Source organism: Cucumis sativus, unplaced genomic scaffold (assembly GCF_000004075.3).
Source record: "Cucumis sativus cultivar 9930 unplaced genomic scaffold, Cucumber_9930_V3 scaffold38, whole genome shotgun sequence".
Taxonomy (NCBI): domain Eukaryota; kingdom Viridiplantae; phylum Streptophyta; class Magnoliopsida; order Cucurbitales; family Cucurbitaceae; genus Cucumis; species Cucumis sativus.
The window spans coordinates 494,630-508,943 of record NW_022279547.1 but is presented as its reverse complement, the minus strand read 5'-3'; the positions used below and the strand labels follow the sequence as shown (position 1 = coordinate 508,943).

The following is a 14,314-nucleotide window of genomic DNA, read 5'->3' as shown; positions in this document are numbered from 1 at the left end:
ACACATGTCAACTTTTAATTAGTCCTAAAATTCAATTATTTGTACTTGGTCCAAAAATTCTTAAACCAAATATCATATCCAACATCATATTTGAAAAGCAACAACAAAATACTAAAATTACACACCTTTTTAGCTCACTTTTTCAAAAACCCTATACTCAAAAGATAAATATGATTGAATAATTGATAATTTTCTATCCAGGAAGAATAAATTAGTAACAAATAACAATTAAATGGTAATTCTATACCAAGGACATTGAACTTAACAAAACTATTTGCAAATAAATGTCTATAATCTAAGGTGTGAAACCATTGTTATCTTAGACAAGATGGGGGTTTCATATGCTACAAAAAGAGGGATACCACCATATGGGCGAGCCATGGCTGAAGAAGTTTAACCCAGTTCTGACCACCATGCCAGAGAGATCTCCTCCAAGTTGTTGCCTAAGACTTCAAACTCTGTATCCCGATTCCATGCTGCGAAAGAACTCCGTTTTCTCTACTGCTAATCCTATCTGACTATTCGACTATTCCTGCAACAGCAACAAACATCAAGACTGATCTTGTCCGCGGAAGTTTGTTAGATAGAGGGAGGTGTCCATACATGAAAAAACTTAACGAAACTCATCGTGGAAATCATAATCGTCCTCATCATCTTCGTTGAAAATGGCACTGTAAAATACGTAAGGATGATCGATCATTTCTGCCAAGGTGAGACGTCCATCTTTATCTGCATCAGCCTGTAAAATAAAGACAGAATGAAGATGTTAATCAACAGATGTAGTTGCTCCCTCTGGAAGATGAAAATATTTTCCAGGCCTAGTCTAATTCTAGATCTTATGCCTTATGGTAATGTTTTCTCATTTAGAAAACATTTGCAAGAAAGTTCTTCCATGTAAAATGATAAGATAAATGACGTCATACTATATCTTATGTTCTGAGGCTGATAGAGAACACTTGGTCTATCTTATTAAAATCAATGAGGACCATAATAACATTAACAATTATGCTACAGTTTATTGAGTTAAAAGTCAGATGCAATAGATTCATAATGAAATCTGATAAAGGAACTTCCAAGAGAATAACCATTCAGTCCACAAAGTGCAAACAGAAAACAATTGGTGTAATGACTGCGTTTTAATATGACCGATTTTACTACTCGTAAAATGAATTTTACACAATATTACTTATATGTGATGGGTGGTCGGTCAAGTAAAAATTAAAATAACTGTACAGAGTATAAAACAATCCATGGACAACCCAGCAAGCTCTCACTGATAGAGGAAAAGAAAGAGTAAATTGTTTCTACAACCATACATAAGAATCATGAGATGTTTGTTGATGACATTAATATGTGCCACAATATCCAAGCAATATCTCAATCGTAAAAGTAAAGCTAAAAAATTCATCGACTTGCATATGGGTTTTAAGATTCGTTATGGATGAGTACCTGCTGTATGATATATTCTGCCTGTTGTTTTGCATAGTAATGCTCTGATGGGTGAATTTTTCCAATTATAGGTAACAGCTCTTCATTAGACAGGTGTCTATGAAAAACAAAATACAACACACAAAATAATCCTTAAAGGTGTCAAATAGGATACAAAACTGTAGAATCATTGCTATAATCTTTTAATGAAACCAGACCCGTTCCTAGTAGATGGGTATATATTGGTTAGTAGGTGCCAATAGGTTCTCTCTAAGAATTATCTTTGGTTAGGATTAGGAGAGATGGGGAGCTCTTGAAATGTCTGTAGAATTGTTATTTATGTTCTTTTTAAAAATTACATTTTGTCAAACTGATTTTTATCAATTTTTTGTTTCTTTAATCTTTATTCAAAACCACAATTTCTTGGAGAGAAATGAAGAACATAGAAGGGCACTCAAGAGGATAGAAAAGAGAAAAAAAGAAGCCCAATCCCCGACAATAGAGATTCAACCCTTCCTACAATAAAGGACTCCAATCCAAAGAATGATCCCAAAAGATCAAGACAACATATAAATACAATTTGGTTTTACGATTTGGTATGGAAGCAAAATAAAAAAATGGGATTACAATGCCTGGTTATGTGAACAATCATTGGCAGTCTATCACATTCTTTTATTTACTCCTGGGACAACCTAGTAGGCCACTCATATTATTTCTAGACCTATTCCTAAAGCATGATTGGTGACATCATAATTTCCTGCAACTTTTCCATCATCGTGTCATAATTGACATTTTTTGTCACTTAGCTGGAATGACGGAGGTTATGAGATCTGCTTGCTCATTAAATATCTAAGTTACTAATTCTCCGAGTTTGGCATTTTAATCTTCAGCACCAATTAGTGCTTGTATTTGTGTTCTCAAAACATGCCTTTTCTTTTCTCTCTTTTCTTTTTCAGGTTGATAGTTTGGTTGAAGAGTTTGCAGATATAAATCGTAAAATGGAGAAAACAGGAACATTCACTATGGATAAGAAAAAGCTCCTTCAACTTGTTGGAAAGGCCAATTCAAATTTAGCAGATGTAATTCTCAAAGTTGGTCTTTTTGAGAGGTAAAACCCCGATAGTTGGTATTGGACTTATAGTATATTGGTCTAAACAGATAGCTGTCTTTTTATTTTATTTATTATTGTTTTGAAAAGGATACAATATAAAAAATGTTCATTAAGGAAATGCAAAGAGACTTGCAATGAAGAAACTAAAATGTTTGTCTCATGGCCAATCCAAGGGGTAATGGCAGCGGCATAGCTCTAGAAAGCGGCGGAATAAGAGACCACCCACAACGCAGGACATTCTTAAAAAGGAAGACCATCTGTCGTTAAGCATTCTTATACATCGTTTACTCGGAATTGTGCAGATATAGGAATAGTCTGGTTCCTCACAGTAAGAGACTTCCTTGCGGAAGTTTCCCATCACATAAGGAAATGAAAACAAGTTTCCCATCACGTAGGGAAATGAAAAGAGATATACTCAAAATACAAACCAATAAGCAAACAAAGTAGAAGAAAAAAGATCCTCAAAACAAATAAAGAGGCAAACAAAATCCAGTAAACATCGCTTGGAATTAAGACTTCATTGATTTATGCTAAAATAATATATTTCTTGTTTATTTCACAAATAGAAAGATTTTACTTAAATAAAACAACTCATTACAAAAAAGGAAAAAATAAATTTGGCAAATATTATACAACCAACACAATAAAATATAATACAATAAAGGAAATAATCAACATTTCCCCTCAAGCTGGTTTGAAGATATCAGTCATTGCTAGCTTGTCAATCAGTTTGTTGAATTGCCACTTTGGAAGGCCTTTAGTTAACACATCTGCAATTTGTTCTGTTGTCGGAAGGTAGGGTATGCATATTACTCCCACATTGGTCTTTTGCTTTATAAAGTGTTTATTGACTTCAGTATGTTACGTCTTGTTATAAAGGACTGAATTGTGGGCAATGGAAATTGCTGCCGTGATACTGCATGAGCATTGTTTGAGTGAATCCCAATTCTTCCAACAATCTTATTCATTTACACTCACAAATGCGTTGGGTTAAAGCTCTAAATTCTGCTTCTGCACTACTTCTTGCAACAGCACTCTGTTTTTTACTTTGCCAAGTAGCAAGATTTCCTCCAAGGAAGGGGCAGTAACCAGATCTCAGTCATGCAACCTGCCCAATTAGTATTAGTGTAAACGTTAACATTAGATGATCATGTCTTTGAAACAATGTGTCTTTTCCTCAAGTACCTTTCAAATACTTAGGATTCTATTCTATAAACGGCATAAAAGTGAGTTGGTCCAAGAGCATGCATGAACTGACTTTTGATACTAATTGCAAAAGCAATGTTAGGACGTGTGGGAAAGATATATGAGTCTTCCTACAAGTCTCTAGTACTTTTCTCTTTCCTTTATCTCATTCTTGGTTGCAACTTTCAATTTCAAATTCTGCTCAATGGGAGTTTCTGCTACCTTGCAACCAAGTAAACCTGTCTCTTTTAACAGATCAATAATATTCTTCCTTTGTTTGAAAAGAATGCCACTTTTGGACCTGGCAAACTTCATGCCTAGGAAGTACTTTAAAGTTCCTAGGTCCTTGATCTGGAAATCATCTGCCAACTTTTTCTTCACGAAAGTTTGTTCTGTCTCATCATTGCTTGTAAGAACGATATCATCAAATTAAACTATCAAAATCATAACCTTGTCATTTCCTGTATGTTTGTAGAATATCATATGATCGACTTGGCTTTGACTGAATCCATAGCCCGTGACTACTTTCTCGAATCAAATCAAGCTCTAGGAGACTGTTTGTTCCAAGGAATATACAAGCGTTCAAATCAAGCTCTAGGAGACTGTTTGAGACCGTATAATGATCTCTTTAACTTGCAAACTTTGTTAATCCCGAGATCTACCTTAAAACTAGGTGGCAAGTCCATAATTACCTCTTCTTTCAGTTCCCCATTGAGAAAGACATTCTTAACATCCAATTGATAAAGAGGCCAATCAAAGTTAGCTACAACAGACAACAAATTTCTAATAGAATTGATTTTGACAACTGTAGCAAATGTTTCTTGATAATCAACTCCATAGGTTTGAGTAAACCCCTCAGCAACCAATCCAACCTTGTACCTCTCGACACTACCATCAGCTTTACATTTTAGCGTAAACATCCACTTGCATCCAACTGTTTTCTTTTCTTTTCGTAGTTCAAGTATATCCCATGTAGAATTCATCTCTTCCATCACTGCTAATTTCCAATTCAATTCATTTGGGACCTCTTGTATATTCCTCGGAACAAACAGGTTGATTATTTTGGATGTAAAGGCTTTATGATTGTGAAAGTTTACGATAAGAAAGATAGTTTGCAATGAGATATTTGACAAATTTACTGGTACCTTTCCTGTTGGCAATTGTAATATCAAGATCAGAGACATTAGACAAGGAATTATGAGAAGAACGGGGAGAATTAGACGAAGTAAAAGGAGAATGTATGTTACCTGGATCTTCATAATCATTTATCGGGGTATTAGTTTGGTTTTGTGATAGATCATTCTCAATTCCTTCGAGTCAAGTTTCTTTTATTATAAAGCTGTAGTTCAGGTTTTTACTTGTCAAGTCAGTCTATAGTGGTTCTCCCCCTGAAGAACTCTCCACACTTGACGTCAAGAGTTAGCTCATAACTTTGGAATCAATGGTGTTTGGGATAGGTTAAGTGTCCCAAAAATTATCTTAAGGTTGGGGACTCCCTCTAAAGAGAATTTTGGCTAAAAAAAGGTTGATTTTCCAAAAACAGACATATCCATACTCTCAAAATACCTTTTAGTCGAAGTGTCAAAACATTTGTAAGCCTTCCTATAGGAGACAGCCTACAAAAATGCATTTAACAGCTTTAGGATCAAGTGAAGTACGAGTAGAGTTGGGATTATGAACATAAGTAGTGCAACCAAATAATTTAATTGGTAAGTCAGAGAAAAACCGAACAATAGGAAATCTTTTTTTAAAATTATTTAGAAGAGTTTTTAAATTCAAAACCTAAGAAGCACGAACACCGACACGAGATACGACACACCAGTTTTTTAACATATAGGATACAACATGCATAGGACACGACATGCAGAGGACACGTTCTTTTTTTAATTTTTTTGGTAGGTAGTTGGAGTAAAGGAGCCACTAACCTATCAAAACGGACTGCAATATTCCTCCACCACTGTTTCTTGCTTGATTATGAGAAATTGCCCACAAACTGAACCTTGGCATGATGAGCCAAATCGGATCAACAATCTTCGTTTCATATCATTCCAATTCAAAATTGGTTCTCGTTTGTCTGTGGCTTGGTACCAATTGAGAGCCGCTGCTTCGAAGCTAATGCTCCGCTGCTTTGAAGCTAATGACTGTCACTGTTAATTTTTTGGAATCAGTAAGTTTATGGATTTGTAAGTAACGATCGGATTCATTGAATACTGACATCTCAAACTTGTTTAATTTGCTATGATCCTGTTCACCCTCATTATTGTCTGAATGCATTGCTCCTATAGCCATAAATAGGTTCCACTGTGTTTGCCACTGTCGTATTCTTAATTTCCTCATTCGATTCCGAATTGGAAGGGCGATCTGACAATCCAACACCAGAAACTAGAGAAGCCAATAATGTTTGAGTGTCATCTGCATTCCTTCGTTGTTGTTCCAACTGTGCTATAAGGATAAAGCGTTGAACAATCTTAAGCAAGTGCAAGCAGCGTTTCTTCAATTTGTGGTAACTTCTGAACATCTACTTAAATCCTGGCAATTTCAAAATCAGTTACGCCTAACCGTTCTTCAATTTTCTTCTGTGCCACCTTTCCTATCATCCCCAGGTTGAGGGCTCTTATACCAGTATGATAGTTACTAAAGTAAAGTTCTTCTATTATAGATAATTTACTATTACATAGACCATTCCTCCCACACGAGAGAAACCCAAACACTTCAAACTAAAAGACTGTCTACCCATCTGCTAACTTAACTTCTTATTTAAACACATAACATAGCAACGGTAACATAACTTCCTTCATAACCAACTACTAACCACCTGAAGACTGAAACTAGTCAAGATAAATGCCCAAAACTACCCAAGATAATCATTCTTACTGTTGGATGATTCTCCCAACTCAATAATAACTACTTCTTTGCCCTTTTTGCCCCTGCGAGCATACTGATGTATAATCAGTGGCCTATCAAATACATTTTGCTTTTTATTTTATCTAGAGCCTCTTTAAAGCTTGGATTACGTCTTATGTGGTTTTCGCAGTACTTGGCGCCAGGATAATACTATTGTTCAGAAATGTATTTGACATCCTAACAGAACCAAGATCATAACATAGAAAAGTTTGCCTTTCAAGCTTGATATAAGTAAACAAAAATATATACATTCTTACCTTCTTATTATTATTAATATTCGTGCATAGAAAATTCGATCATAATATTGCTTTAATTGGTAGAATTTTGTTATCTTAGTGCTCTTTTATGTCTTTTTCCTTTGCCACTCAGATCAGAAATTGCGTGGAGGGATGCAAAATATGCTCAAATATATGAGTACCTTCGGGAAGAGTACGAGGTCACCCAGCGCTTTGGGAATCTAGATTTCAAATTGAAGTTTGTGGAGGTAATTTCATTCTATTCCATTCATTCCTTCAAAGTGGTTTTTTCCGTATAGTTGAGCCTCTTCTCTTGAACGTTCTTCTTAAATATCGTGGCAATAGCCAACTTGAAAGCAATATTATCTATTTTTGGTTATATGCAATGGAAAATGTGTTGAGAGGACGTGTAACCTCGTGAAAACTTTCGTATTTTCTTTAGTATTCTTTTTAAGGGAAAGAAAACCAATTTATACTAAATGTTGTATTAACTAAATCTCTCAACTTTCACAAGTGAATGAATTTAAATCCTTCATTCTTATTTCATTTTAAAATCGTTAAATCGTTAATGCATAATATTCACACATGTACAAGGCTTTAAATTCAAGGATTGGAACGTATTAAATCAAATGGATACTAGCAGCTTCTGATTAATTTTATTGGTTTTATCATATTCTTGTCCACTCTTTCTTCACTTATTTAGAAAAAGTTACATAACAACTTTTCCTACTGCTTCGGTAGAATTTTAGGAAAAGAATTTTTTTATTTAACAGTTTGGATGGTGGATATTATTTCGTGGGTATGAGCATTATTATCCCTGGACATTTAGATCCCAATGTTCAAGAATTAAATGTTTATTTTTTTTAAAGAAGAAGAATAAAAAAAATTAAAATATTGACATCAATATTCTAATCCGTGGTGAAGGGACGTGGTCCTATCAAAAGCTAGCTACTATTGTAGGAGAATCAATTCATAGTTCTTCAAGGAGTGAAGTTTTGAGGACTCTCTTTATTTAATTAGTTTAGAATGTTTCTTTAAGAAATTGGTTCTGCTAAATTGTTTCCAAGTGTTTGTGCTGTCCATCTGAAGTTTGTGTATTCTGAAGCTGACCCAAAATAATGCAAATGAAATCAGGGAGTGGTGTGTGTTCCTTTTCCAAAAGCCGAGCTAAGGAAAAAATAATCAACATTCTCATTGTGATTTCCTTATTTAAATCTTTAACCTAGATTCTTCCACTTATATCATACTCACTGGAAGGAGGTTCTTTTACTTTTATGGAAATGATATTTCTTGAGATAGAACAGTGTTTAATTCTTCTCTAATAAATTTGCACCTTCCTTGCAGCATAACATTCATTTTCTTCAAGAAGTCCTCCAGAATAGGAAATCAGATCTCTTGGAATGGTGCATCATTGGCCTATTGAGCATTGAAAACATTATATCATTATATGAGATTGTTAAGGATTCAACTCCCATGCAACTCTGATTTGCCAGCGTCGCGGATGCAATTTTTGATCTGCAATTAGTAAAGTCTAATTTTGTTTTTTGTTGTACTAATTATTTTATCATAAAGATAATAATCTGATTTTCTTATATTTTTATTTGATCCTCCAGCTCTCCATATTACATTATGCTCATGTTGTCTTACATTATTGCATTATATATATAGATGCGCATAAACATACAACTATTGTAACTCGAACAAAATTCAGTTGGAGAAATTCATTACTATTTTACCTTCTAGTTTTCTTTTATGTAAATAACTATTGAAAAGTTTCCTAAAGTATGTTGATGTTGAGCCATAGCAAGTACTTTTAGAAGATGCAACTTATTCTCTCTAGGGAGAGATTCTTGAAACTGATCACAGATACAAAATTGTGTACATTTACAATAAGTTTAGGAATATTGTAATAGGTAGCAAAATAAGTTGAGATATTTTGCAAATGTGTCTTCCAGATTTCTACTATTGCAAATATGAGAAAGAATTCAAGTTATGATTTTGGTTATTTCTTTATATCCATTTATCTTCTTGATGAACCTAAACAAAGTTCCTACTTTCTCTTTTTTTTTTTTTTCCATTTGCATGCATGATCTTTTTCTCCTCTCAACATTTTTCTTCTTCGCAAGTGTGGTCTCAATCCTTATTTTCTTTGTCTTGACCATGATCAATAACTCAACTTTGAGGCGGTAGACGGTGTGGTGTTTGAGAAATTGTCAAGTGATTTTTATTATCTAATATGAAGTGTATGATAACATTCTTAGATCTATAAATTTACAAATTATTTACATCTGCAAACCTTTTATCAAAATAACAATGGACAGCAACAACGAGACAGTCAATTAATACATTATATAGCAAGTCTTCCATTTCGGGGAACAACTAACTATAGTCAAATTCATCACCATCTTCTCACAATTTCTGCCATTTTACAACAACTCCATAGGTCTTCCGCAACATTCCAAGTCAGTAGCTAATCTTAAGTACAAAAGTTCCTATGAGGGAGGCATAGTAGCTCTAAAATTTCTCATCCCACAAAAGTGTGTGTTGACGGACGATTAGAGAATTCGTCCAAGGAAAAGACTTAGAATTTTGAGGATTCATCTCAAGTTCAGTAGAGTTGTAATTTTCCTGTGTTTTTTTATTTGATTGAATTTATTAATGAAATATTTCGTTTATAATCACTTTTTGGTTCACTGTGGTTTACACGAGATCTTTATAGAGAAATTTAATTTGTGAACTCCAACTTGTATTAATAATGTATTTATGTTGATTTGATGCAATGAGTCATTTGATCTCCTGATTCTCTCTCACTTAGATGCTTATGCTTGATTTGAGGAAGCAGAGCACGTGACGTTCTTGAAGTTGGAGTCTTGAAAGAAAGTTTGTATCTTCAAATGAAGGGAACTCCAGTATCTATAGAGTTCTTTAGTGGCTTTTATGAACTTGAGTCTGGTTGATTTATGGACTAGAGCTAAATTAAATTTATTTTTTTGGCTCGATTGAATTTTAGTCTTAACCGAGTAAATAATATTAATTAAACTAAAATAATTAATTTGATCCAAACATGTGTATCATCCAAATTAACAAATTTATATTTTTTTTCAATTTTAATTTGGGACACATGTCAATTTTTAATTAGTCTTGAATTCAACGATAATGCGTGATTGATCTAAAATTTTTTATTCTACAACTATAATAGTATTGGGGAATTGCCAAAAATAGGCCAAAAATGGGGTAGAAAAAGAGTTTTAGGATTGATTGTAAAAAAGTTGAGATTTAGGACAAATTTTGGGTAGAGGGATTTAAACCCGAGACCTCTTGGTTCTAAGTACATACATACAGGCGTTAGTTGAGCTTGGTTGACAATTTCTATACTTTTTTAAGTAACAAATAATTGGAGAAATTTTGTGGCTATATTTATGATTTTTCTCAAAGAACTTAAGGATCTTTATTTCCATTTCTATATATTGTGGGAATTTTTGCAGACATTGATATGGGTGAAACAAAGAAAGTAACCGAACAAACTAATATTGGACAGTTGGAGTTCAGCCCTGCACGACCCTTTGACAAAGCCCTTCCCTCACTTCTAGCCACCATTGTCCATTGTTCACACCTAACACAACCTAGTGGTAGCATGTCACTTCCTCCTTGCCAGCCAGTTCACCCCAGCCTGTAGGTCAGTCAGCCTGTTATAAAAGAAAAAAATCAATTTTTATGTTCTCCCCCAACCGACAGTGAGCTTCACGGTGACATCTATTCTAATCTACACTGACTTTCACCCTACTTCGACCACAACCAGACTTTCATAGTTAATAGGGTGGTAATTTTGCTGGTTTCGACATTATGTACATGCATGAGTTTAATCACCCCTCCCTCCTCTTTTCCTTTTCAGTTATGAGATTAAAGTGAGGGAATGACAAGAGAAGATCATGAACCAACGAAAATTACAGGTAATTATTGTTTTTCTTTTTTTCCTTAACTCTTTTTAGCCTTTGGAAATATTTAGCAAAGAACTCATGTATGATCTGCATTGAGACTGTTCTTGAGTTGCTTTCATCAGACAAGTTTATGAAGTTCTTGTTGTTGGTTTGTCATGATTTTGTTTCAATTTTTCTGGGAAACTAAGAGTTGTTACTCTTGATTTTTTTTCGAGTATTTCTCAGTCTAAGAGTAATTTATCACTAAGCACATGATTTTGTTGGTAACATGCAAGATACAACCTGAATGGAATATCAAATACCATAATGTATTTGTCAGATCATGCAAGACAACTATACAAGCAGATAATTATGCTTATAGTAGCAATCGGCAATAAAATTATTTTTAAAATTTATTTCAGTGTTCTAATTACCTTGTTATCCTAATTCCTATCTTCTTTCGCCTTGCAGATGTGTTGAAATTTGTTGTCAGAATCTGTTTGAATGATGAACTTCATGCATACAATTGTTGTGGTTGTCACAACTGGAATCTATTAAACAAAATCAAATACTTGATAATAACTACCTCTCCACACTGTTATGTTTCTTGTTTTTTCGTTTTCAATAATTTGATCGGTTTTAGACTTTTGATTTATTTTCAATTAGAAGTAAATGAATGAAGGAAAAAGATAACAGAAAAAGTTGATTTTACTTTTACTATCATTTTCCTATGCTTTTTAGTTTATGGGGATAGATATTTGTTGGTGTTCCTTTTCTTAAGTTAGAAGAAAAAAGTTGGGGCATAACTTTACATGGACAATCAAGTCATTTTTTTTCTTAATTTGTGTCTTTTATAGCTAAAAGAAGAAAACTTAAGAATTACATATAAGTAGTATAAAGTCCTAATATAAGCTTGATAAAAAAATTTCCTTTAATTTTTACTCTGTTTATAAACTTATGAGGTTACAAATTGCAATATATTTTCTAATACCATATTATGAATAATTTGGATAGCTGGTTGTGTTTGAAAACTGTATCTTCTTCCATCGTCATTGGTTTATCGTTGCTTTCTTTTCATTTTTGTTAAATTTCAACAAATATCAAGTTGATGTGACTTTTATTGTAGGATATGGGTAATGTTTACAATTTCAAGGATTAGAACTTTTCGTTTATGTTGTTTATCAGACCTTCTATACATCTCTACAATTATATGATCTTTATGGTGAATACATTGTGCAAGGCCGTATATTATAAGATCAATACTGTTTTTTAAAGGAAAGAAAAATATATAATGTGCTACACACCAAATTTTCTTCAAAGAAAAAAAAACAAATTAAATATGTTCCATACTTTCTTTTTGTAGTTTGTGATCCTAGCTAAACTCAGGTTAAAGAGTTATGTTTATATTTGTATATTTGAATGGAGTTAATTGCAAATACAACGATTAGATACAAAATATTTGCATATGTAACACATATTGTATTGCTAATATAAATATATCACTCATAGATTTTGCTATAATTATACTTGTTTAAACATACTAATACACACTTAATCTTCTTAGTTCAATAATGGTATGGAGTGGAACAAACTTCCTACGTTAGGATAAAAGGGTCACACAAATTACCTTCGTAGTAAACTTACTTTTGACATTATTCATTTAACTTAGGGTAAGTATAATGGATTAGCAATTTTATGAATAATAATTAAGTATATAACAATATCTTTTAAAAATTGTAAATGTAGCAAAATATATTTGTGATAGATTTATATCGTTAATAGACTCTTATGGCTTATAAGCGAATGACATATGTGATTTAAAATAACTGCAGCAATTAGTTTAAAATGTTGTTATATATCTACGAATTTCTTAATTGTTATATTCATTTGTCATTAGTTGTATTTAAAAGGGATGACCAGAAAAACATTAAAACAAGAGGTTTACTTTTGATAAAAGAAAATTTTAAATTTAAATTGCTAAAATAGCAAAATGTGCATGTCTAAGTGAAAATTATTCAACAATAATCACGGTCGAACTCAAACTCCCAAAAACAATGATTACATTTATTCCCTAATTTGCTAATTCATTTTGGATTAGGTTTATTTTTGACAACAATAAAAAAATTGAGGTGTGGAACAATGATATTATAAATGCCAAAGAGTAGTTAAGATGCAAAATATAAATTTATATTTGCAATATTAGGTCAAAATGAATGATAATTTAGTTAGATTTTTGTCAAATAAATAAAAATGTGAACCATACCAAAAGCAAATATAGATGCTTTTTTATTATTGAATTTTCATAGAATAAATAATAAAAAAAGTAGAAAAATTTGCCTTTTAACTTTTTCTTTTTTAATTTTCATAGAAAATATTTAATCCAAAAATTAAATAACTCTCCTCCACGGTCAATTTTCTTTTCCCTCTTCTTCAACCTCAACGGTCTCTTTTATTTCAAATTTCTTTCCCCTTTTTCTTCTCCATCGGTTTACTCTGCCTCTCATCTCCCCTTCTCTTCTTCGTCTTCCTCAAACCCTGCGATTTCCTATCTCTCAAATTCCGTTTCGCTCTTCCTATACCTCCAAAATTTCGCTCTTCCTCTCTAACGTGAAGCAGCCAAGAAACTCTATCTTGCGACATACCCATCTCGTCGATCCACCACTTTCTTCTTCTTCTAGCCTTAACGGTGCCGAAATCAAGGGCGCAGACCCCCTCGGAAACCCAAGTCTTCCAAAGAAAATTCTCCACCGTCAGATCGGTTTTCGATTCCAAATCCTGAAGAGCCCGCTTCCACCTAGGCCTCCCTCTTCTAACCCGACCGTTCCTGAGAGTTCGCTATCACATACTGCTTTTACCTGCAATCCCGATCCAAGGTAATGCTAAAATAATGTTGCTAATATCTGGAATATGGTATTACTGAATTTAGTAAAATAAATAAATAAATAAAAGAAGTATACCTGTAACAACTAACAGTTGTGAGCACTGTCGGAAAAAGGCAATGAATTTGTAAATCGAAGTGCAGATAGTTCTGTTGTTTAGGATGGAAAAGCATGAGTATCACGTTTCTATATTCAACGGACTGGTACTTGTAAAATTTAGGCTCATAATCATTTTATTGTGCAGAGACTGGCAGATGGTTTAAGTAGCTGGTTCCGGAGGCAGAAGCTAACAGGTGCAGCTGGGGAGCGCTTGAAGGAAGCACGCAATATCAACCGATCACTCTCACAACTCGGGTAACCGATCAAAACTATTGGGAGATATTTCAAATTTCATTTAAGCAGTGATCTTTCCAATGATTTTTTTCTTTATTTATTTTGTAATGTCAATTAGTTGGCTAATTATTTATCAGAATGCTTGTTGATATCGCTGCATGTTTTATTTTGTAATGTTTGTACTTTTTAGTTGTGATTTGTGAATATGCTAGGATTGATTTGATTTGCTCTTCTGACTGTTAAGATCGGAATGATGTTGCTCATCTGAAAGAAGGCAGCATCATGTGCTTGAAGACTTGTGGAGTATGGAGAGTGAATGGT

General features: G+C 33.4%; 1 protein-coding gene and 3 long non-coding RNA genes across 4 annotated transcripts; 3 read left to right on the top strand and 1 right to left on the bottom strand.

Moving 5' to 3' along the window:
* Positions 1-201: 201 nt before the first annotated feature.
* Positions 202-1,604, bottom strand: LOC116405839. The gene is made up of 3 exons (XR_004218929.1): positions 1,450-1,604; positions 604-739; positions 202-532 (listed from the first exon to the last, which is right to left on the bottom strand). It is a non-coding gene; the product is annotated as an uncharacterized LOC116405839 (long non-coding RNA).
* A 669-nt stretch (positions 1,605-2,273) lies between these two features.
* Positions 2,274-8,646, top strand: LOC116405847 (the record flags this gene model as incomplete). The annotated part of the gene is made up of 3 exons (XM_031889614.1): positions 2,274-2,536; positions 6,998-7,112; positions 8,209-8,646. Coding segments are annotated over 3 exons (519 nt in total), but the record flags the coding sequence as incomplete, so codon positions are not given.
* A 1,733-nt stretch (positions 8,647-10,379) lies between these two features.
* Positions 10,380-11,521, top strand: LOC116405861. Its single transcript, XR_004218940.1, has 2 exons — positions 10,380-10,814; positions 11,253-11,521. It is a non-coding gene; the product is annotated as an uncharacterized LOC116405861 (long non-coding RNA).
* A 1,968-nt stretch (positions 11,522-13,489) lies between these two features.
* Positions 13,490-14,296, top strand: LOC116405860. The gene is made up of 3 exons (XR_004218939.1): positions 13,490-13,654; positions 13,905-14,014; positions 14,238-14,296. It is a non-coding gene; the product is annotated as an uncharacterized LOC116405860 (long non-coding RNA).
* Positions 14,297-14,314: the final 18 nt, after the last annotated feature.